Consider the following 24,760-nt stretch of genomic DNA (forward strand, 5'->3'; position numbering starts at 1 on the left):
GACGTGTCAAAAGCCTCCGGGTGGCTAGGCACTAAAACTCCGTCTGCGAAACTCCGGGGAGAGCAAGTGTGGGTGTAGGGCTGGGCCTGGCCAGACTCCGGCCAGGCAGAAGGGTTTCAATAAGATTATGCAGGAGAAAGTGGGCTGTTTCCCGTCATTGACTACCCCGGATCAGCAATGCATCTACACGCTAGTGGAGAAAATTACCGCAGAAAGAGTCTGACCCCATATCGCGATCTCGAACGGACTAGGAGCGCCATCGACAACGCAAAGGATGGACTAGTGTGTGCTGCACGGAAGTCTACCTCCGACACCAGAGTGATGAATCAACGAGTGGACTATGATATGCTTCAAAATGAATCACTGAAGATTAATAACTGGCTGGATCTTGCAAAATAGCGAGATCGGCATGGCACTTGAGATTTCCCCCACGGGTGTGGCATATTCAGCACCGGCAGATGCCATGTGCGCTGCTCTCTCGCCCTCGCCACCAGTGTCTGATACGTCATCTCCAGCTCGTTCTGTTACAGTTGACCTTTATTTCGATCTTATAGACAGCAAGCTAGTTTTACCGATTCCTATCAAGCACTTCCCATGCGTCCAGTCATATAGAACGGCGTTTATATCGCACTTCTCTTCTCATCCCAACATCTCGCAGGATTCAGCCTTGTTATGTTTGGCTTTCATTGAGTTTCTTCTTGCCCAGCAAGGGCTTTCCAGGTATTCACTAGCAGCTGTATTGCGAGCTTTTGAGGCCGAATTCTTGCACGGCGATAACGAGATACATTGCCTCATCGCGGAGTTGACTACGGTCGCTAGCGAACGGCAGAAGTGGTTAAGGATCTATTACGATGCTGTTGAGGCCAGTGGTGGTCTAACATGTACAGCCTCGCGCAGCCTTTCCAGGGGCAGCGCTTTATTAGACCATGTGCAGGCGAGTGGGTTTCGCCTAATGGCCGTATTCGGTGGTCAAGGTGAGGCGAGTCGGACATGTGTGCAGGAGTTGGCAGACCTATATGCTGCATATAGGCCTCTACTGGAGTCTTTTATTCAGCAGACTGCTATGTTACTTTCTGAACTTTCTAGGCTTCCAGATTCCTGGTTCAGTCGCCGTGGACAGTCACTGGACTTGATGACGTGGATCAGCGACGTATCTACTATCCCAGAATGTGAATACATAGCCCAGGCTCCAGTCAGTGTTCCTGTTATCGGGCTGCTGAGCCTGGCACGATATACAGTGACCTGCCGGGTTCTGCACATGGACCCAGGGCAGCTACGTGCGGCTTTTTCTGCAACTACCGGGCACTCGCAAGGTTTATTGATATCTGCAGTCATATCCGTGTCTGACACATGGGATACATTCTATACAAACTCTCATCTTGCAGTTGAAGCTTTGTTTTGGCTTGGTTTGGAATGTCACCAAAACGCGCCCAGTGGCTGGTCTCGGGTCACCGCGTCCGCCCTAAATGAAACAAGCACCGCGCCATCATATATGCTTAGTGTGCGAGGTGTTTCGAGGGAGCAGCTAGGGTGTATACTAGCTCGCTTGAATGAAACGTTACCGCTAGATGAGAATGTCCAACTGGCCTTGGTTAATGGGCATGACCATTTTGTGGTGGCAGGGCCAATTGCATCCTTGGTGCATATGGATAGCCAGCTCCAGAGCATGAAAGGCCCCGACACTGATACTAATCGGGTCCCCTTTAGCAGCCGGAAGCCGGCTATTCAACATGGATATCTACCAATCAGTGCCCCATTTCATACGGAATACCTTGCGAGAGCTGTCACAGCCTTGAAGTCGCGGTTCCTACGACAATACATCGCGAAAGAGCAACTGAAAATTCCTGTCTACCACACGTCCACTGGAGAGGATTTGCGGAAGGGTTATGAGAATATACTGCATGTCATTTTCAATGCCATTGCTCGGGAGAATTGCGATTGGCCCGCAGCTTTATCTGGAGATGAATGTATTTCACCATCGCACATCATCGTTTTTGATCGCGGTGGACTTGGACCGATGGTTCAAAGAATCGTGGAAGGGAAGGGCGTCCGCGTTATTCAAGGTGGCGATCTCGAGTCTCGTGACTCTGATATAGGTACCATGCGAGATCTATTCTCTCCGCGCCTGCTCGACTCGTCTTTGAGGCCTCTTAGCTGGGCTCAACAGTTTCGACCGCGCCTTACCGCAGGATCCATACGGACGCGAATTTCTAGCCTTTTGGGTACCCCTCCGGTGGTTGTAGCTGGTATGACACCCACTACTGTTCACTGGGACTTTGTTTCTGCCATAATGAATGCTGGATATCATGCAGAACTTGCCGGAGGTGGCTACAGGGACAGCTCTGACATGACTACCGCAATCAATGACCTTGTTGCTCATATCCCCGCCGGTCGCGGTATCACCTGCAACATTATATATGCTAAGCCCCAAGTCATGCGGTGGCAAATTGCATTGATACGTCGACTGTCTCATGATCGCGTGCCTATCGATGGTATAACAATTGGAGCTGGTGTTCCCTCCTTGGAGATAGCATCGGAGTTTATTCGGACTCTAGGGCTGCGCCATATCAGCTTCAAGCCAGGATCGATTTCAAGCATTCGACGGGTGATCGACATTGCCAAAGCACATCCCGACTTTCCAGTCATACTGCAATGGACAGGTGGACGTGGCGGAGGCCATCACTCTTTCGAGGACTTCCACGCTCCGATACTCAGTACTTACGCGACTATTCGACAGCAGCATAATATGTATCTAGTAGCTGGAAGTGGGTTTGGTGATAGTGAAAGTATATACCCTTACATAACTGGGCAATGGTCACTACCATTGGGTTATCCGTGCATGCCTTTTGATGGTGTGCTACTGGGAAGTCGTTTGATGGTAGCTCGAGAAGCGCATACCTCATCTTCTGTCAAGGACATTATCTTCAGGACACCTGGTGTTCCTGACTGCGACTGGGAGAAAACGTACTCTGGACCGGCTGGTGGAATTATCACGGTACAGTCAGAAATGGGCGAGCCCATCCACAAGATTGCAACCAAAGGTGTGAGCTTATGGGCAGATATGGATCAAACTGTCTTCAGTCTGCCTCGGAAAGACCGCATCGCATACCTGGAAAAGCATCGGACTTTGATAATACAGCGCTTGAATGCTGAATTTGCCAAACCTTGGTTTGGCCGCAACAGTTTAGGAAACATAGTGGACCTGGATGACATGACTTACACTGAAGTTTTGCGTCGTATGGTGGAGTTGATGTATGTCAACCACCAGAAACGGTGGATTGACCCATCATATGTTGACTTTACCATGGTCATGGCCACTCGAGCATTAGAGCGCCTAATTCGTGTTGCTACCCTCGAGTCAGACCTCACACGGTCGGTTCTATCCGACACTCCGATGCAGTTCCTCGACGCCTTCACCGTCGCGTGTCCTAGTGCTTCCAACGAGATCATGAACCCAGAGGATGTTTCTTTCTTCTTGATGAGGAGCAAGATTCCAAACCAGAAGCCAGTCAACTTCATACCTGCTTTGAATGATGACTTTGAGTTCTATTTCAAGAAAGATTCACTTTGGCAGGCAGAGGATATTGATGCTGTTGTCGACCAGGCTGCTGAGCGAGTTTGCATCCTACAGGGCCCGGTGGCAGCTCAATACTCCGTTCGGCAGGACGAGTCGGCAAAAGAAATTTTGGACAATATAATGAGTGGCCTTGTTGAACGTATGCACCGTGATGGCGGTACCGACACCTCTTCGCCTAGTTCAGGCAGCGGACTGGTCACGCCAGAGTCTTGGTCCTCAGTATCGGGTGCCAAGGAGATTGCTATGGACGAGCTCGCCCTCTCATACACAGCTTCGGAAACTACGGATGACCGTTCCCTTTCAGTGAGTGCCGTCATTGCAAAGGGCGGGAACTTGCCGCCGTGGCTACGGGCCATTTTCGAGGACAATCTCATCTTTCGAAATCGACGTCGCCAAAAGAATCCATTTCAGCAGTTCATCGCATCGTACCCGGACACAAAGGTTCAATACAATGCTGAGCATTCAGAGGCATGTGTGACTGTTCAAGATGCGTGCGGAGCTACTTCTCTCATGAAAGTGTCGTGTCTCGATGGCCTCGAGATTAGAGTAGATCTCTACCCTCCTCAAGTCTCTGATCCACTCCAGTTGGTGTACTTGTATGATCCCAAAGGCATCCCGTTCTCGCTTACTGAGATCACCTCGAAGCGCAATGCACGTGCGAGGTCTTTTTATAGTAGTCTTTGGATGCAGAAGGCCGACACTGGCATTCAGGAGACTTACCACGGTCGGGAAATGATTCTCACACGCGAACTGCTGGATGATTTGATTGCCGCGGTGGGTCCGGCATTTCCGGATTCCCGGCTCATCAAAACAAATTCGGATATCCTGCCAATCAGCGCTGGGATAGTCATTGCGTGGGACGTTATCACCAAACCTTTGGTAACTGGAGAGATCGATGGTGATTTGCTATTTCTGGTTCACCGTTCTAATATATTCGATTACTGTGCCGGTGCAGATACATTACGTGTTGGCGATGGTGTCAGCTGTCGGTCGCGGGTGCAAGCTGTGTATGTGGAGGATGCAGGCAAGGTGGTTGTCATTGAAGCCCAAATTATCCGATCGGGAAAAGCGGTCATGAAGATCACATCTACGTTTCTGTATCGAGGTTCATCCCGCTCGGAGTCGACATTCAGACGGGAACAAACACAATGGGCACTCCATATCAGGTCAGCTCTGGAAGAAACGGTCCTGCGGCGTCGCCCGTGGTTTCAGCTGCACGATACTGCCACAAATCTTGTAGGCAGAGATCTTGTCTTCGGTATAGAGACTCATGAAGTGGACAAGGAGAGTGGTTTCAAGAGCCTTCGTGTGACCGGAACCGCTTGCTTGGATGATGGTGGTGTTCCTGGTCAGGAGGTCGGATTTGTTGACTTCGAATGCGCTCAGTGTGTTGCAAATCCAGTGCTGCAATTTCTAGAGCGCAGAGGGGGTCCAGTGAGCAAGCAGACGATGCTAGACAAGCCAGGGTGGATTGGTCCCTCATCTATCGATATCCAAATGCCAGTCAGTAATCAAGCATACGCTGAGATATCCATGGATTACAACCCGATACATGTGTCGACCATTTTTGCCTCCCTGGCAAATCTCCCGGGCACAATATGTCACGGGATGAGTACCTCGGCAGTTGCGGTAGCGGCATTGGAGCACCTAGCTCTCAGGGGTGATCGTTCGCGTCTTCGACAGTTTGCAGCGAAGTTTACCGGAATGGTTATGCCACTGGAAAAGCTGGTCGTCCATATACAACATACTGGAATGATCGATGGGCGCATGCGATTGACAGTTGAAGTTGTCCGGAAAGATAGCCAAGAAAAGGTGTTGGAAGCAGAAGCCGTGATCGACCAGCCTGCAACCGCTTATCTCTTCACTGGTCAAGGCAGCCAGAGCAAGGGCATGGGCATGGATCTGTACCAGTCAAGTCCGGTGGCCAAAGCTTTGTGGGATGAGATTGATGCGCAATTGTTTGCGTCGTATGGTACGTAATCTGCCGATGCTGTGACAAACGCTTACGGAAATAGGCTGGTCTGTTCTGGACATTGTCAAGAACAATCCAAAGTCGGTTACCGTCCACTTTGGAGGCAAGCGGGGCCGCCAAATCCGACATAATTATCTCGCCATCACTACAGAGACAGTGCTCGCCGATGGATCCCGTGTGGAGACCCCTGTTCTGCAGGGGCTCAGTCCATGTTCGACCTCTTACACATTCACTGATTCACGGGGACTGTTATACTCTACCCAGTTCGCCCAACCGGCGATTTTGCTATTTGAGGCAGCGGCAGTAGCCGACCTCCGTAGCAGGGGCTACATATCACCAGATGCAATGTATGCGGGTCATTCGTTGGGAGAATTCGGGGCGTTGTCTGCTCTGTCCAATTTAATTCCCATGGGACCTCTGGTAGAGTTGGCGTTTTACCGGGGACTCATGATGCAGGCATCTGTGGCAGAGGACAACGGGAATGCGTACGGAATGGTGGCGGTCAATCCTAAGCGTGTGTTACGATGTAAGTGATACGAGGCGGCTAGAGGCTGAACTTCGGCTGACTGGTCAGTCTTTGATGAAGCAAGTTTGAGTAGGCTGGTGCAAAGGATCGGACTGGCAAGTGAGGAGCTTCTCGAGGTAGTCAACTATAATATTGACGGTGAGCAATATGTGTGTTCAGGGACGGTGAGTATTTGAGCCTCTTTGCCTTGTGAATGCTAATGTGTTAGGCGACCAATCTTTGTGTGCTTGGGCGGATGCTGGACTACATCTCTCAGTCCGATGGATTGGAGTTAAACCATGACAGTATAATCCATCGGCTACTCTCTGAGGCAAGAGAATTATCGCCACCGATACAGCTTCGACGAGGGCAAGCCACGATTCCACTAGAAGGTATCGACGTGCCCTTCCACTCGAGTCACCTGCGGTCAACTGTGGACCGGTTCCGACAGTGCTTGCTCCGACCGGGGTTTCTGGAGGGAAATGTGGATCTGGAAGCACTGCGACGGTACATACCGAATGTAATGGCTCGTCCATTTTCAGTGGATGAGGAGTATATTCGGGAAGCATACGAGCGGACACACAGTCCCGTCCTAGAAGAGATGTTAAGAAAGGGTGTGTAAATAGATACCCTAGAATTCCATCACTGCGTACGCTGGCTAGTTCCACAAACACCAACGATATTGTCTTTCTACTTCTGCCACCATCGCATCCACATTAAAATACCACACCCGATGACTCCTCTCCTTGATATCTGCAAACGCACGATCCATATCCGCCCCAATACTCTCATCCATCCACTCATACGTCCATCCCACCTCGCGACTACTCCTCACCAACCACTGCGACCGCTCGTATCTCACCCTCGAATACGCCCTCACCGCCGCCTCCAACGCCCCATTCACCTCCACCCCGCGATCCACATCCTCCCTCGCCCTCCTAATAGCCGTAACCAGCGCCAACGCATCCTCGACCCCCATCCCCGCTCCGGCTCCATGATGCGGCGACGACGCATGCGCCGCATCCCCCACCAGCGCCACGCTCCCGTCCGCATACTTCGGCACCGGACTGTCATAAGTATCAAAGACAGCCCACTTATCCAGCTCCTCAGGCAGCAGATCAATCACAGCGCGCACAAACGGACCCCATTCCCTGAACGCGTCCACGACTTCACTCTTCCTCGCTGGTGCCGTCATGCCGGACTGCGTCCAGTCATTCGGGTCCTGCACAAACGCAACGACATTCATGAGCTGCTGCTTCGCGATAGGGAAATGCAGCACATGTGCTCGTGGCCCACAGTGCATGTGTTGTCGCAGGGCGCGGTAGCGGCCTAGTTTGCTGATTGCAGTGGACATGGGTACCAAGCCCCGGAAGGCGAATTGATGGGTGTATTGGGGTTTTGTCTCCGGGTAGAGATGGGTGCGGATGAGGGATTTGATGCCGTCGCAGGCGAGGACTATCATACATCGTCACTATCACGTAGCTAGGGATAAATTATAGATGGGCAGAAGTACATACCAAGATCACATTCCACTCTGCCCCCATCACTAAATCGCAATTGGATCCTCCCTGAAGGGAGATACTCATACCCCTCCACCCGCTTATTATATTCGACTACACCCTCAGGCATAAGTTTCATCACTTCATCGAGAAACTGCCCCCGATGACATCCTTCAAACCCCCTTGGGCCGGCATACAACTTGTAGACTTTTCCGGAGACGTGCACACCGTTACCCTCATCCTCGCCTCCCCTATTATTATTATTGTCTTCAAATCTATCAGGATAACGATCCCCTCCGATCCCCCTAACGTCCACACCTCCTCCCTCCCCACCCTTCGACGTCCCCCAACAATCACCCCCCGTATACGTCCTGAACCCATCCACAAACCGCATACAGTAATCTGGATCTTCCGCTTCGCCGTTATGTGTCGCTACGCGCGCTACGCACTCCGCGATGCGGGCGTCCATGAGCGTCATGCATTTCCGCGCGCAGGTCGTGAAGCCGATTCCGGCACCGAGCTCGTGGGTTGTGGCGGATTGTTCGTAGACTTTCATTCGGAGGGTTGTTGGGTTTGAGTCGGTGGTGGGGTTGGGGATGCTGAGCAGGCCTAGGGCGAGGAGGGTGCCGATTAGGCCGGAGCCGATGATGGCAATTTCTATTCTGTTGTCTGTGGACATGGTGATGGTCATCCGATTGTTTAATGGATTGAGGTATTTCTGGTTTGGTTTGTATGGAGTGGTTTATTCTTTACTATATGACGATTAGTGAACTACTATTGCAATACACTGATAGTATCTACATGCCTACCCAGTCAACAACTAGTTAGTAAGTAAGCAAGGAATGCTTAACCCTGTTAAGCATCCCCATCATCCCAGTCCTAGCTAAAGCCAGTGTTACACTACTGACAGATTAATAGTAACACAATATGTATGTACCCCAGGAACCAAGCCCATACCTACACAAACCGAATTTAATGAATTGAACTAGGACCAGCGTCGTAGCTTAGTTCTTGTGCAACGTCACACAGTCCGCGGTTCCCTTCCTTCTTCCGTTGGTTGTCGTGTTGCACAGAAACTGGAGTACAGGCAAGGATGGAGTTCCCGGATGAAGGAATATCTTTGCTCGGAGGGGAAGTTAATGTTGTTGGTCGGGTTGGGAATATCTCCATTCCTATTATCAGTACTCGTGTCTTTTCTTCGGCTGGTTATGGTTGTCGTTGTGGTACAATTGAAAGAGTGCCAGTGATCAGGTTCTGAACCGAAGCGTGAAGATTCTCCGCTGGAAATATATTCCGGATCACATACTACTACCACTACTTAGTACTGGGATCCTGGTGGTGTGTCCCATGCACTAACTGAGTAACTTCTCTTCAACGTGAAACCCGTTTTACCATAATCCATGTCTGTCACACCTGTTCCTTTTTTCCTCTTTAATGTTGCACAAATGCACTCCTGAAGGTAATTACTCTCTTATTGTCATGCTATGATTGTGGTGAATTGTGTTGTGTTGGTCCGGTCCGGGCCGTACGGGCGGACGGGCGGGCGGCGACGGAACAAACAAATAAATGAACCAAGGAACGGAAGATATTGTACGGGCGGATAGACGGGAAGATGAAACGGCGTTTACAACATTTCAATTCTAAATGCTTAGCTGGTATCTGAGGGGTAAATGTGTGGTGGTTTAATTCTCCGGAAGTCTTTATTTCTAGATGGGTTGTTACACTGTGTGTGTCTGGTTTGTTCGGGGATATGAATGTGGGAGTTAGGTTGACGGACGGATCGGGAATTTCTAGGAGTTATTGTTAGGGAAACGGAGAGTATTACCGGACTGATGGAGGGGAGAGAACAGGTCAGATAGGTGTGTACTGTGTAGTGTAGAGCCCGGGGCAAGGGGTGAACTGTGCTTCTGCTCTGCCTCTGCCTCTGCTCGTGGGAGTGCCGATTACGGAGTTTAGGGAGTGGGATTGAAGTGGGGGTTGATGTGCATGTTGCATGTTGCAGGTGGAGTGTGAGGTGTCATATTGGAGGTGAGCAGTTTAATTCTACTTCGCTTTGTAGATGGTGGTGACTGTGCTGGGAGAGGCAGAGGCAGCGATGGGATGTTGAAGGCAGGGAGGCAACAGATATGGATGGGTGTAGAGATATCCCCCATACTGTTGGAGGGTTACTGTGTTATCTACAATTGAGTTCGAACTACTGTAGATCGCGAGTCATGTCTATCTCGTTATCATTTACTATCATGGCACGTATACTAATCACCCAACATACTCCACCCACTTCCTCCACCGCTCATCCTCTCTCAGCCCCTCCATTTCCCATCCATCCAAACACATTAGCACTTCTATTCCCGTCTCTTGACGAGATTCCTCATCTCCCACACTACCGTACCAGTCCCCCGCCGGTCCGATATAGCAACCGCCTGGCAATACTCCCCCTCCCGGGCGACGGACTCCCTCGCACCGTCCTATTGCACCTCCCAGATTCAACCGGTCATAGTCCACATGGGCGATACTGGAGCAACTCAAATCCGTAGCCGGCTGAAACCCGCCTCCGCTGTAGGCAATCTTGCTCTTGTCTGGCTGCCGCGCCAGAAACGTAGCGTAATCGCGCACAGCATCCAGCGTGCGTAGATCGGCAACTTGGTCCCGAAGCTTCGCAGCCAGGGTAGCCAGCGGCAGCGAGGTGATCTCGCCCAGCGGGAGACGCAGGGTAGCGGTACGAATCATATGCCCCATGTAGGCTGGGGAGAGGTGCAAAGTGCGACGGAGGTCCATGGCACGGGAGATTTTGGAGACGTCAGTAGCAGCGAGCGGGCTAGGGGAGTGGTGGAGACGAGTAAGCGTTAGTCGTTGCCAGATGAATGCCGTGAGGGCATCATTGGGGGTGATCTGCGCAGGGGTGCTGTGTGATGGGGAGGCGACGGCGGCCTCGGCGTAGATCGCCTCGACGGCCCGTCTGGACAAGTGAAAATAAGCCCATTGGAAGGTGGGGAACAGTGCTGTCAGGTTAGGGGGGATCTTCGGCATGAACGAAGGGAGATACTCGCAGTAGTCGTAGCGGAGGGGCTGGCTGTCATCCAGCAGGGGAATCAGATCCCGGCGGTCCAAGTTGCCCTCGGTGACCTCGGCCTTTGGGATCGATTCGCCCCGCGTGAGACGGGCCAGTAGTGAGGCGATTTGAAAGATGCCGCTGGCGTCGATGATGTTATGCTGTGCGGCTAGGGTGAGTAGGAATCCTCCATTCAGGATATTGGCTTGAATGTCGAGCACGGGGGCGGGTTCAGTGTCTGGATAGGGGATGGGGAAGACCGGGTGGGGAGGGGAGAAGTGGGTGCTTGGCATTTGGTTGAAGGGGAAATGTGCCGTTCGCAGAGTGTTATAACTGGGGATTTGGGGATCCGAGCGATGGTCGACGTAGCGGATGATGGGGAATTTGCGAACTGGATAAGGGACGACTTGGTAGGCACCGGACGAGGTGGGTGAGGCACCCGTCTTGATGACCTGGCCTGCCAGAATGGGGAACAGGGTTAGCAGCCGCTGCACGGCGGATTCCAGGTCAATGGTGGGAGTGGTGTTGGAGGCGAGCTGGAAACAGAGGATGGCGTGAGTGTAGGACTGGAGGAGGGGCAACTGGCCCAGAATGTCCTGAGTGTGAGCCATGGCGATTTGTCAATTGTATCGCGATTGATTGCTAGATTAATTGCTCTTGATGACAGTGATGATAGGGTTGATGTCAAGCCCGGCTGTCAATGGTGGATTGCCATCGCGACCACGCTTGTATAAATAATGCATAAACACTACGAATAAGAGAAATCACTGGTCACAGGCAAGTTTCACGAACTGCCAACCAGTTTCACAGTCAGATGGCCGGTGCCAGGCAGTTTGGTTCTGAATCCCTTCCAGCATGGCAGCTGTAGGGACGGTCAACCCGCATGCAGAACAGATTAATCCATTGCTCTGTGCGCATTGTCCCTTTCTCTCTCTGTAATTTTACCACTTTTGGTAGCATTATGCCTCGTCTAATTTCCCTCAGTGACATGGCGGCATTTTCTTCTGAAGGATCCGCCATTTTGGCGCCAGTATCGGCCCGTCCGAATTGGCAAAAAGCAAGCATCAATAGTGGCTCCATTTCGCAGGCGATCCTCAGCTGGTGATCCACGGGCTGATCGATCTCGGCCCGATTTGGCTGTCTTATTCTGTCAATTAGCCATTTCCAGTAAGACTGGTCTCGTCTAGAATCAGTTGCCAGTCAGTTGGGACCAGGTTGCAGCAGTGGTTCAATTGTAATGCAACCAGCAGTGGATGGGGCCCACGGGGAAGACGAAAAGGAGACGCCACCAGCCCTGAAATGGTCACCAGAATCACAAACTTTGCACCTTCGCTCAGCTTCCACCGCCCACTACGCTAAAACCCACCGAAATTTAATATAATGCTCATTTATGCCAGACGACTCATCGCTCGGATCTCGATTCTGCACGCACGCCAATCAGGATGGCGCCATCCGATCGGCTGGCCCGAGCGGATCCTCCAGTCTCTGATCTATCGGTGCGGATCCTGCCACTAGCGATGAACCAAAGCTCATCCCGACAGAACTTTCGCCTCCACTTGTTGACAAAATCACCACGTATCCTGTCCTTATTTTCCGTGGGTCGCACAACTCGCCATTTCTTCAGGTCGGACGGTCCCTCACAGACTTTGAATGAACTGCAGCTGCCATTCTGACACACGAATCACTGGGTGGTTCTTTTGCTCCTTCCTCTCTTCTCTCCGGTGTGGTGGACAGCAGGTTGGCTACTATTCTCCTACTTTCTCACTGCATCCGCTCTGCTACTCTGTCCTTCCCTGCAATCAGCATCTCTCCTGCACCACCGGTGGGTCTGGCCCTGAACAATGGGCCCGGTACTTCTGCACCTCGTGCAGTCTGTGAATCCACTAGAGCAGCTCGTGTGCAGTGGTCCCTGTGGCTGGCTGATTACCCATCCAGAAGCCTTGTAGTCGGAGATCACCTTGGAGGTCTGTTCCCACTGATAGCATGATGTCGGTGGCTCCAGTTATCGTGGATCCCCCGGGAAATAGGACGATTATTCACTCCCAAATTGGCAAGACAATTACTCGTAGAGACAATAGTTTGAGGGACGGCAGAATCCGCTGCCAACTTCTGTCGTCAACTTCCTGTCACCCGGCGAGAAGCTGCTGTGCCTTGCTCACAGTAGGAACCCGTCCAACTGACAACCAGACCAGACGTCAGGGTCTGTCTCTTGCTTTCTTGGTTGGCCTATTGTTGGATGCGAGCTGCTTGCTGCACTGCAGGTTGCTGCAGCTGCAGGCCTGGCACTTAGTATCACACGATCGTACAGCAGATCCCCTCCATGGCGGGCCTCTGACCGTGCCTATGAGCTTAATAGACAAAAGCAAAGCAAGCCACGGTGGTTCCATTACTGCATTTCTTGCCCACTGGGTCTTTTGCCGCCTGCCAACCTTCTCGTCTCCATCCCCCCTCTCAGCACGCTATCGCGGGTCGATCCTCTTCGTTGGATCTTATCACGGCGGCGCCTGTTCATCACATAAGCTGTTGCTGCTGCTGCTCCTGGTTGTTCCTCTCATTTTTACTGGTGTGTTGCCGCTGCAGCCTCGACTCCTACAGGCTATAAGTGCTAGGCCACACTTCCACCCCAGCCCCAATCCTTCTGCGAACTGAAAGTTTCCTGTCTGTTTGTCTCTTCACCCCCTTCGACCATTACCACTAGGATGGTCTCTACTCCTACTATTTCCCGCCAGCGACCGGGATCCGCTTGTGAGGAATGTCGTCGCCGCAAGGTTCGCTGTGACCGACGACGTCCCCAGTGTCAGGTCTGCTTCGAGACGGGCATCGAGTGCAAAATCAATACCACAAGGCTACCCCGGGGTCCCCGCAAGGGACAATTACGGACCCTTCGCACACGCATTGGTAGGTAGTGCTTTGAACACACGCCCAAAAGACAGAGTCTAATCGTCTCAGCCGCACTGGAACGATGTCTGGCCGACCAACACCCCGAAATCAACCATCAGATGGCCAGTATCTATGACGGCACGGTCATTGACTGCGACAGTGAAGAAGATCCGCTACGAGACCTGCCTCCGCTGCCCGATCCGATCTCAGGCACGATGCCCGATCAGTCCAGCGATGACCGCCGGACTGGGACGCGATCTCCGCGATCGCCCGAATCTCCGAACCGGCCTTCCAGCCTCGTGTCTGACTTGATGCGAGCCGATCTGTACGTTTCTCTTGGATTATTGGGAATGTCCACTAAATTGTGCAGGGACCAACTCTACTTTGATCGGGTGCACCCTTTTGCCCCTATTTTGCAACGCTGGCGCTACCACACCTGGGCGAAGCAGCCCAAGAAGACGGAAGCGCAAACCTGCCTTCAGTATGCCATGTGGACGCTGGCGGCCAGTATGTCGGCCCAATTTCAGTCTCTCCGCGACCGGTTGTATGCAGAGACGCGCCGGATGCTCGACTCGCTGGACCTCCAAGGACCCCCTACAGATACGGCGCCCGGGATCGAGCCAGCACAGGCTTGGATCCTCGTGTGCATCTACGAGTACATGCAGCAATCGCCGCTGCAGGCATGGATGAGTACGGGGCGATGTTGCCGGTTGGTCCTGGGGATGCGACTGTACGAGCTGGATGACCCGAATAGTCCAGTGACTATGGCGCGCGAGCACGAGACGGTGCTGGTGGACTGGATTGGGCTGGAGGAGCAACGCCGGACGTTCTGGATGGCCTACAGTCTGGACCGGTTTATCAGTTTCCACAACGGGTTGCCGTTCACCTTGGATGAACAGTTGGTGAGTGCCCTCTTTTATTCTTGATTTCGAACACTACTAATGAAGTAGATCACTACACGCCTCCCTTGCCCGGAAGAAGACTTCCAAGCTGGACAGCCCACCCTGACATCCTACCTGTCCGATGTCATGTCTCCTTCTGCTCCCACTTCTCCTATTCCCACTGCAACCACCATGCCCTCTCCCACTGTCTTTGGTCGATCCTCTCACTCTCAAATTCTTCTCCCTCACCCTCCACCACCTACTCCGACTGCCACTCCGACCCTCGGCCTCCCGGATCCGCTCTCCTCCTTCACCGAACTCATCCTTATCGCCACCATCGTCGGCCGCGCTCTCACCCACCGCCAAACCGTAGCCGTCGAACAAATCCACCCGCCCAACTTCACTCATCTCCCCTCGGACAACTTCTGGACGCGACACAACTATCTACACGAACTGCTCACCTACCGCATTGCCACTTTGTCCAGCTACCCGCATGTCGATCCCATGCTGATGTTCGCCCGCATCGTGGCCCAAAGCATGGTGCTGTTCCTGCACAGTGTGCTCGAGAGCATTACCTGGAAATCCGGGGATCACTTGCTGGGGATCATCGATTTCGAGCGGGTATGTGTCCTGGCGGCACACGAAGTAGTGGGGTTGGTGAAGATGCAGGGGCAATTGGGGTACTTTAAGGTAATTCGTCATGGCCCTTTGATAGTGGAGCTAGAAACTAATGGTCATAGGTGCATCCCCTTACGCCGATCCCTCTGATGATGTGCACCGAGTTCCTCTCGTCGCACGGGTACCTTGATCCGTCGTTCGAGATGATGATGCATGACCTGGTCGAGAGCCTGCATGATCTGGATAGGGTGAAAAATCCCGTGCAGAGTCCGCCGTTGTCGGTTCAATAACAACTATCGTTGATTTCTTTCGTTGTGTTGTTTCAGTTTGATCTTGTCATTCTTTTCAAGGGGTTAGGGTATGGTACGGGTGCGTTTGGTGTAGTCGACTGGTCGGACTGGGATAAGCGGGGAGTACTCGGGTTTCATTCTTTGGACATTGATTGGATTTTCGAAGCAGTTGCGATATGTCATCTGCGAACTTTGATTAAAAGGTTAATTACTATACCATTTGCTAATGGTATCATCCGTGCTGGTTCATGGCGGGGAAGCGCAGAAGAGAGGAAGCAGGAAGAGAAAGTAGACGAACAAGAAACCTACTTTCTCGTGAGTCAAATAGAAAGATAATATAATTTACAATCCCATTATTTAATCCACTTCAACCCATTTAACACCTAACCCCTATTCTACACCGTGTCCATAGTAACAACTCTCACCAACTACTATGGAAACTCCGTCCCTCAATAACTCCGTCGTCCTTTTCCCCGCCATCCAATCCAATCCTCTGCCCAGAATATATCCCCTCCCCTTCTGACCGCTCATTAGAACAAAAGCCCCGTCGTGGTCACTCGTACAACCGTCCAAACTCACTCTAGTATCGTATATCCACCGTATTCTTCCCCACATTTCTCAACTAACCTTACAAGCAGCTAGTATTTTCGCTGATACGGTGGTGCTGACGCTTACCCGACGAGATAACCCGGTTAACTAACTCCGGCCGACGTTCAGCCAAGACCAGCATAAGAAAGCAAAAGCGTCTGTCATATCCAACGATATACGAGCTGTCTCAATATAACTGAACTCTTCAGGAAGCTTATTGGCTCATAGGGTACAAACTAGCAAATGCTAAGTTAGGCTGGGTCACGAATACGAGTGCTTGGGTGGCTTCTCTATTTCCCAATCACCCAATTGCCTACCCAACTGAATAACCGGTTAACGGGTTAACGGGTTGGTTGACTATTGACCGACTCTCCAAAACAAGGCCATCAATCAATCAACATCGTATCGCCATGCCCACCAATTCTCCTCCACCCCAACAAGAGCAACAACAACAACATCCCCAACATACCACCCTCCTCACCCAACTGCAACAATCCAAAGAAAAAACAAGAATCCTTCTCTTCGGCTGCCAATCCCCCACCTTCACACCCACCCAATTCCACCTCCTCCGAGATACCATCCACTCCCATCCAGAGAATCACTGGGTGCTGGACGCTTTCGCCTCACTCCCAGATTATTTCCACCACTTCAACACCTACGTCCCTTATCTCCGGCAACGCCTCCCAAACGCAGAGACTCAGCTCCGCGAACTCCGTCGCTGGGTCCTAGGTCCCAATGTGCAGATTCAAGAGGAGTGGTTCCCCCTGCCGTATGTGTTGCATGCGCCGTTGTTTATGGTGGGGCATTTGGTGCAGTTTGGGGAGTTTTTGACACTTCAGGATTGGGGTAAAGGGGACGGGAATGGGGATGGGGTGGAGATTGTGGGCTTTTGTATTGGGTTTTTGAGCGCTGCTGTGGCGGCTGCCACCGTGGCTGAAGGGAAAGGGCTAGATGGGTTGAAGGTTTGGGGGGCGGTTGGGGTACGGTTGGCGATGTTGCTTGGGGTTATGGGGGATGCGATGGAGGCGGAGAGGAGGTTTACGTCTGTTACTGTTGTGGGGACTGAAGGGGAGGTAGAAGGGGTGCTTGGGGGATTTCCTGAGGTAGGTTTGTTCGGATTTAGGGGTCGTGTTGAGGATATACTGATTGTGTAGGCGTACGTCACCGTTCGATATGACTATAATCGTAGCACGATTATGGCTCCGAGGAGTAGTCTTTCTTCCCTACTACAAGCCTTGCGCGACGCTGGACTCTCGGCTGCCCATATCGACTTTAACGGCCGATATCACTGGTCCGGACACCGTGATACCCTCGAAGCGCTCTATGCTCTCTGCGATGCACATTCTACGTTGCAGCTCCCTGATGCATCCCAGATCAAGCATCAAACATGGCCGAACATCACCGGCGAGCCTATACAGTCTGGGCCCCTCCACCGCCTTGTCCTACAATCCGTATTCTCCCAGCAGTGCATGTGGTACCAGACATTCTCATCAATATACCACTCTCATCTACAAAACACCAACGCGACCGTGATAGAATTCGGCCACGAGCGCTGCATCCCCCCTTCCTTCTACCGCAATCTACGCGACCGTATCATCCACTTCGACGACCTCCAGCTCGACATCTACCCTCGCATCATCTCATCATTACACCCGCCTCGCATTTACGATGACGATATCGCAGTAGTCGGAATGGCAGTTCGCGTCGCGGGCGCAGACGACCTCGACGAGTTCTGGCAGTTGCTCTGCGCAGGCAAGTCCCAGCACAAAGAACTCCCTCCGGAGCGATATAAAGACTACGAGACACCGTGGCGGCCAGATGCTACGATTCAGCCCTGGTTGGGGAATTTCATTGCCGACATCGAGGCCTTCGATCACAAGTTCTTTAAGAAGGTACCCCGAGAGGTGATGGCCCAAGATCCCCAGCAGAGGCTGCTTCTTCAGGTGGCGTATCAGGCACTGGAACAAGCGGGATACTTTTCTCACAAGAAGAATATCACTAAAGAGATAGGATGTTATGTATCTTGTTGCACAGTGGACTACGAACATAACGTCAACTGCCATCCAGCCAGCGCCTACGCCGCCACAGGCCTGCTGAGGAGCTTCATCGCCGGCAAACTGAGTCACTACTTCGGCTGGCGCGGACCAGCTCTATGTATCGATACGGCGTGCTCCGGATCTACTGTCGCATTACACCATGCGTGTCGAGCCATCATGAACGGCGACTGTAAGGCAGCCTTAGTCGGCGGAGCGAACTGCATCACTAGTCCGCTGGGATTTGACAACCTGAATGGCGCGTCGTTTCTCTCTCCCACAGGGCCATGCAAACCATTCGACGCTAAGGCGGACGGGTACTGCCGCGGCGAAGGGGTCGCGGCGATCTTCATCAAACGGATGTCCGATGCGGTCAGAGATGGGGATCATATTCTGGGAACGATTGCTGGTACAGCTGTTGAGCAGAATGATAGTTGTACTCCTGTCGTCGTGCCGCATGCGGGATCTTTGGCAGGGTTGTTTGAAAAGGTTACGAGACGAGCAAGGATTCATCCACTACATGTGTCGGTTGTGGAGGCGCATGGGACGGGCACGCAGGCGGGCGATCCGGCAGAGTATGCCAGTGTCAGTGAGGTAATGGCTGGGAGTGTGAGGAGCAAGGGGAGGCTGTCGCTGGGATCGGTGAAAGGCTTGGTAGGGCATACAGAAGGGGTGTCGGGGATGGTGGCGCTGGTGAAGGTGCTGCTGATGATCCATGAGGGGATGATCCCCCCGCAGCCTGGGTTTGAGAAGTTGAACCCGCATATCAAGGCTGATGGAATGATTCAAATTCCGACCGCGTTAGAAAGTTGGGCAGAGGAGTATCGCGTCGCGTTAATTAATAACTATGGGGCATGTGGGTCGAATGCCTCTGTTGTGGTTACGCAGGCTCCTGTGTCTGGGGAGCAGGATAGTACTGTGCATCGAGACGGGCTCTCACTGCCGTTCAGGTTGTGTGGGTTGGATGAAACTAGGATCCGCGACTATGCGCGACGACTGTGGCAGTTTCTGCAGAGAAAGGCACTGTCCTCAAAACATGCCTCTTCCTTGGCTAATATCTCCTTTAGCGCCTGTCGCCAGATGAATCCGACGTTGGACTGCCAACTTGTCTTCAGTTGCTCATCGATACATGAACTGGATGCAAAACTAGCATCTGTAGCCCACGGGCAGGACACACAGTTCATCCGGCCAAAGAAGCATGTATCCCCCATCGTACTCTGCTTCGGAGGCCAAGTGTCCACCTTTGTGGGCCTAGACCGCACCGTTTACGACACCATGCGCGTGTTTCGCGACCATCTGGACGAATGCGACCGTCTACTTCGGCTATCCGACTATCCCAGCCTCTATCCCAGCATCTTCGAGCACACCCCGATCACAGACCACGTCAAGCTGCAAACACAGCTCTTCTCACTGCAGTACGCGTGCGCGCGCTCTTGGATGGACTGCGGTGTTCCCGTTTCTGCCGTTGTCGGCCACAGCTTCGGCGAGCTCACAGCCATGTGCGTATCTGGCGTATTATCTCTCGCAGATGCATTGGCCTTAATCGCCCGCCGCGCTCGTCTTATCCGTGACAGTTGGAACACCGATCCCGGCGGGATGATCGCGGTCGAAGGCGATCGGGTGGATATCGACGGTCTTCTAGATCATTCTGCGAAGGCAACACCCACTGGCGTAGACCCCGTAGGCATTGCTTGCTTTAATGGTCCTCGTAGCTTCACACTCGCTGGTCCCACACTAGCAATAAACGTAGTCCAGCAGACTCTCACAACGCACTACACGTTCTCGCGTCTCCGGTGGAAGCGACTAGATGTCACCAATGCCTTCCATAGCACATTAGTTGAGCCGCTGATGTCTGATTTGCACAAAATAACGCAGGACTTGACGCTCAGCGAGCCGAACATCCACCTAGAACGCGCGACAGAGCATGCAGTATTCGGTTTGCCACCTAAATGTATAGTGGGCGACCATCTACGCCAGCCTGTGTACTTTAACCATGCTGTTGAGCGTCTGGCTGCAAAATACCCCTCTTGTATCTGGCTAGAGGCGGGTTCCGGATCAACAATTACGCTGATGGTTAGTCGCGCTTTAGAGGCCTCCAGCCCGAATCATAAATTCCAAGCTGTCAATATCACCGGGCAGAACGGTGTCCGCGACTTGACGGACGCCACCATAGGCCTTTGGAAAGAGGGCGTGCCCACCACATACTGGGCACACCACTTCACCCAAACCCGAGATTACGGCATTATATTATTACCACCGTATCAGTTTGAGAAGAGTCGACATTGGATGGATAATAAGCCTTTGCCGATAGTCACACCTCAACAGATCGATTCTCAAAGTGACCAGACACTGGAGTTTCTTGGCTATCAAGACAAAGACCAGCTGATCGCCAAGTTTTACGTCAACACCGCCCACTGCAAGTACAAAGAAGCATTATCTGGTCATGTAGGCGTGCAGACGGCTCCTCTTGCTCCAGCGTCGCATATGCTGGACAACGCTGTAGAAGCACTGCGGAGCCTGCCAGAAGGACGAGAGAAGATTCCACAGGTGCGGAATGTAACAAGCGATGCACCACTTGGGCTTGACAGTCGAGATGTCTATATCCTGTTGCACCGTCAGAGCAAGGAAAGATTCATCTGGGATATGAAATACGTTAGCGAAGATAGCCAGAAAGGTGCTCGCTCCCAAATGGAGCATTGTGTCGCCCAGATCAAAATGTTTGATCCCGACGACGCCGAGCTTTCTGCCGAGTTTGCTCGCTACGGTCGGCTGATAAATCATCGACGCTGTCAGGAACTTCTCAAAGATCCAAACGTAGATGATGTGCTACAAGGCCGCAATATCTACCGATACTTCTCCGAAGTCGTTGACTATTCCGAGAAATATCGCGGGGTGACAAAGCTAGTAGGCAAAGGGAAAGAATCCGCCGGGCGCGTAGTCAAGAAATATTTAGCTGAGACTTGGGCTGACACATTCCTCTGCGACTCCTTTAGCCAGGTTGGCGGGTTTTGGGTGAATTGCATGACAGACCGGTTGTCATCGGAAATCTATATCGCTAGTGGAATGGAGCAGTGGATGCGCACGCCGATGTACGCAGACCCGGAGACACCGCGACCGGAAACATGGGATGTTTTAGCGACACATGAGCGATCGGATGGTTTTTATACCAGCGATATCTTTGTTTTTGAACCCGACAGCGGTCGATTGGTGGAGATCTTCATCGGCATGAAATACTCGCGTGTGCCCAAGGCGATGTTCTGCAAGATTCTTGCCAGGTTGAACTTGGGCGATTCCCAGGTCAACCCCGTTACACCTGTGGCGACCTCAGCATTTACTTTGGATGAGAACGACCGGGCGCCAACGGCAGATAAAAAACAAGAACGCAAGAATGAGGATCTGCCCACACGCATCAAGTCGGTGGTGGCTGACTTTTGCGCTGTAGACCTCAGCGAAATTCGCGATGATAATACCATAGCAGATGCGGGCGTGGATTCTTTGATGGCGATGGAAATGGCGCGAGAGTTGGAAGAAGCCTTCAACTGTACCCTGCCAGCCACGGCCTTGATGGAGGCAGAGACATTCCACGAACTTGTCTGTGCAGTGCAGAAAGCGATGGGATTAGACATCGATAACCTAGAAGACAGAACTGCCAGCAGCACTACTTCCGACAATGGTGAGCAAGATACCGATTCGGTCGATGTGTCTTCTGAAACAAACACCACCGCCGGCACAGACACCCCAGAGCTTCATTTACCTGAAGACATTGTCCTAAAGGCTTTCGGTGAAACCAAAGCCTTAACCGATCAGTTCCTGTCGGAAAATCACTGCAGTGGGCGTGTCCACAACTTCAACCCTCTCCAAATGCAGCTCTGCGTCACCCTCACGCTAGAGGCGTTCGAGGTTCTAGGCTCGCACATACGCATCGTGCAGCCAGGAGCACGTCTTGACCGCATTCCTCATGACCCCCAGCATCAAGAGTTGGTCGACTACTTATACCGACGGCTAGAAGAAGCCCGCCTTGTGGACATGGAAGGGACGGTCGCGATCCGCACAGGAGTCGCATGGACCGACAAGTCCAGTGCCACAATCCTAGAAGATATTAACCGTAGCTATCCTGAATTCGCAGGTGCTAGCAAGCTTGCCTTCTACACAGGGAGCAAGCTGGCTTCTGTCCTGCGCGGTAACCAGGACGGCCTTCAGCTTATCTTCGGAACCAAAGAGGGACAAGAACTTGTTTCCTGGATGTACGGCGATGAGTCTCACAATGTCACTGGGTACAAGCAAATGTTGAATTTTATTCAGCGTCTGGCGAGTAAACTTGACAAAAACTCAGGGGGGGCACTTAGGATCCTCGAGATGGGTGCCGGTACTGGGGGTGGTACCAAGTGGCTGCTTCCAGGTCTCGCTAAACTTGGAATTCCTGTTGAGTATACGTTTAGCGATATATCGCCTGCTTTCCTGGCTCAAGGTCGTCGGCGGTTCAAAGACTACTCATTTGTAAGGTATAGAGTGCACGATATAGAGAAGGCGCCAGCCGATGATCTCATCGGCACCCAGCACATCATTATCGCGAGCAATGCTGTGCATGCGACATCAAACCTTCAAGTCTCAACTAGTCATATGCGAGAAGCATTACGGCCTGATGGGGTGGTCATGATGCTCGAGATGACCCGACCGCAATTTGCCATTGACATAGTATTCGGACTCTTTCGCGGTTGGTGGGTGTTCAATGACGGCCGCACTCATGCCATTACCAGCGAGCGACGCTGGGAGACAGATTTGCATGCTGTTGGGTATGGTCATGTCGACTGGACAGACGGTTATTCACCGGAAGTGAGTGTTCAACGCGTCATTTTTGCCACATGCACGGGAAATCAAAACGCACGTCTGCCTCTGGGCCCAAAACCAGAAAGCATAGATTTTCTCGTGGGAATTGACTCCGCCGCTCGTAGACAAACTACTGATAGATACATTTCGCGCGCTATTGAAGGTTTCATGGTTCCTGTACCTGGTGCAGGGACTGTTTCAGGCTCTGTAGGGGTGTTGGTCACTGGAGCCACTGGCAGCCTGGGTAGTCATCTCGTGGCACACCTGGCTCGGATGAAGAAAGTTGAACGCATTTACTGCATCAACAGAGGTGGTGTGGAGCAACCAATGCAGCGGCAAAGACGGGCACTGGCCGATCGCGGCATAACTTTGACTGCAGACGAGTGGGACAAAGTGAGAGTTCTTGCCATGGAAGACGAAGGGCCACCTCTAGGACTTCCAACTGAGCAGTATGACACATTGAAGAGAACAATAACGCATATTATCCACAACGCCTGGCCCATGAATGGAGCAAAGAGCGTAACGGCCTTCGAATCACAGTTTCGGATGATGAGAAGCTTGGTTGATTTAGCTTCCGAGATATCTTCACTTCGTTCGCCTGACGATCGTATTTTGTTCCAATTTATATCATCAATTGGCACAGTCGGCCATCGGCCGTTATTGACTGGCGAGGCAACTGTCTTAGAAGCCCACGGCACGATCGACTGGGCATTGACTAACGGTTACGCGGAAGCCAAATTTGTCTGCGAGCAAATCCTTCTCCAGACCTTGTGTCAACACCCTCACCGATTCAACGCAATGGTAGTGAGACCCGGACAAATAGCAGGATCATCCACAAGTGGGTACTGGAATGCTGTAGAGCACTTTCCGGCTCTCCTTAGATCCGCCGAAACATTGAAGATCCTCCCTTCATTGAATGGGGTGCTATCCTGGACACCGGTGAATATCGTTGCAGCCACCCTATCGGACCTTCATTTTACAACAGATCCCCACTCAATATACCATATTGATAATGCGGCCCGTCAGTCGTGGTCTGATATGATAAGGCTCCTCGCGCAAGAGTTGAACATTCCACCGGACAACATTATTCCATTTCCCGAATGGATCCAACGAGTCAAAGAATTCCCCGGAACGCGAGCAGACAACCCTGCCAGTTTGATGACAGATTGGCTGAGTGATAATTTTGAGCGCATGTCGTGCGGGGGGCTGTTGCTGGACACTGCGCGTGCACGCGAAAGGTCGCCTTCGCTACGGGCACTGGGCCCTGTGGGCGAAGAAGTGGTGCGTCAATATATTCAAAACTGGAGGCAAACTGGTTTTCTACATTGATAGAGGGTATGTTGTGTAGAGACTTGCGTTCTTCACGGACGGTTTGCACATCGCGTTGTTGCTGTGATGGGCTCCTGTCACTCCTTTCGCCTTCCCCTTTAGGAAAGGCTGCACATGATGATCGGAGAGTTCCTGCCTATTTCAGTACTATATCCTGAGGCCAAAGAGTCTGCCTAAGGCTTCGGGAAAGTCTTCCGGTTCACCTGCATCGCAAACCTGAGCGGTATACTGAATCGGAAAGTCAGTGAAATGTATCATAGGATACCAAATGATAAGACCATCAAAGATTCCCCTTTGTGCGGCCTTCGATGAAGTCTTTCCTGGATCCCTTTGTGGGGAACACCGTGGGTCTGGCTGTTACTGTGCAAGTTACTCGCTAACCCTGCTTCGCCTCCAACTTCACAAATGTCTACGCCCCTTGCTCCTTCATAGTTTCTTCTCCTGGATTTCTACACTTCCGGAAATGTCCTTGATATAAGGATACCCAAGTTGTGTCCTTGTCTCCTTCTGTAAGTTGTACTAATGATTACTCGAAAGCTTTCATGCCATGACTATACTGTGGTGTTGATATGCGCCCTGGTCGAGTTACAGATGCATCACACGCAGCTGATACCTACGTCACTGGAGCTACTGGCTGGTCGCAAAATAGAATAAACAAGAGGAAGTTTTCTGCACATTCAATATTTAGGGCGTGACGAGCCTTGTATCATTA

General features: G+C 52.1%; 5 protein-coding genes across 5 annotated transcripts; 3 read left to right on the forward strand and 2 right to left on the reverse strand.

Annotated features, from left to right (window-relative positions):
- Positions 1 to 409: 409 nt before the first annotated feature.
- Positions 410 to 6,676, forward strand: AKAW2_81152S (putative PKS/NRPS-like protein biosynthetic cluster; the record flags this gene model as incomplete). Its single annotated transcript, XM_041682252.1, has 4 exons — positions 410 to 5,549; positions 5,593 to 6,075; positions 6,124 to 6,239; positions 6,284 to 6,676. 4 exons carry the CDS (start codon positions 410 to 412, stop codon positions 6,674 to 6,676), a joined length of 6,132 nt encoding a protein of 2,043 aa, XP_041549113.1.
- A 36-nt stretch (positions 6,677 to 6,712) lies between these two features.
- Positions 6,713 to 8,232, reverse strand: AKAW2_81153A (uncharacterized protein; the record flags this gene model as incomplete). Its single annotated transcript, XM_041682253.1, has 2 exons — positions 6,713 to 7,509; positions 7,572 to 8,232. 2 exons carry the CDS (start codon positions 8,230 to 8,232, stop codon positions 6,713 to 6,715), a joined length of 1,458 nt encoding a protein of 485 aa, XP_041549114.1.
- Positions 8,233 to 9,809: 1,577 nt separating this feature from the next.
- AKAW2_81154A (uncharacterized protein) lies at positions 9,810 to 11,213 on the reverse strand (the record flags this gene model as incomplete). The annotated part of the gene is made up of 1 exon (XM_041682254.1): positions 9,810 to 11,213. The coding sequence occupies one exon, from the start codon at positions 11,211 to 11,213 to the stop codon at positions 9,810 to 9,812; it is 1,404 nt and encodes a 467-aa protein (XP_041549115.1).
- A 2,088-nt stretch (positions 11,214 to 13,301) lies between these two features.
- AKAW2_81155S (fungal specific transcription factor domain-containing protein) lies at positions 13,302 to 15,271 on the forward strand (the record flags this gene model as incomplete). Its single annotated transcript, XM_041682255.1, has 4 exons — positions 13,302 to 13,500; positions 13,552 to 14,384; positions 14,433 to 15,053; positions 15,104 to 15,271. The coding sequence occupies 4 exons, from the start codon at positions 13,302 to 13,304 to the stop codon at positions 15,269 to 15,271; spliced, it is 1,821 nt and encodes a 606-aa protein (XP_041549116.1).
- A 998-nt stretch (positions 15,272 to 16,269) lies between these two features.
- Positions 16,270 to 24,048, forward strand: AKAW2_81156S (type I iterative PKS; the record flags this gene model as incomplete). Its single annotated transcript, XM_041682257.1, has 2 exons — positions 16,270 to 16,962; positions 17,014 to 24,048. The coding sequence occupies 2 exons, from the start codon at positions 16,270 to 16,272 to the stop codon at positions 24,046 to 24,048; spliced, it is 7,728 nt and encodes a 2,575-aa protein (XP_041549117.1).
- Between the last annotated feature and the right edge of the window lie 712 nt (positions 24,049 to 24,760).

Source organism: Aspergillus luchuensis, chromosome 8 (assembly GCF_016861625.1).
Source record: "Aspergillus luchuensis IFO 4308 DNA, chromosome 8, nearly complete sequence".
NCBI lineage: Eukaryota > Fungi > Ascomycota > Eurotiomycetes > Eurotiales > Aspergillaceae > Aspergillus > Aspergillus luchuensis.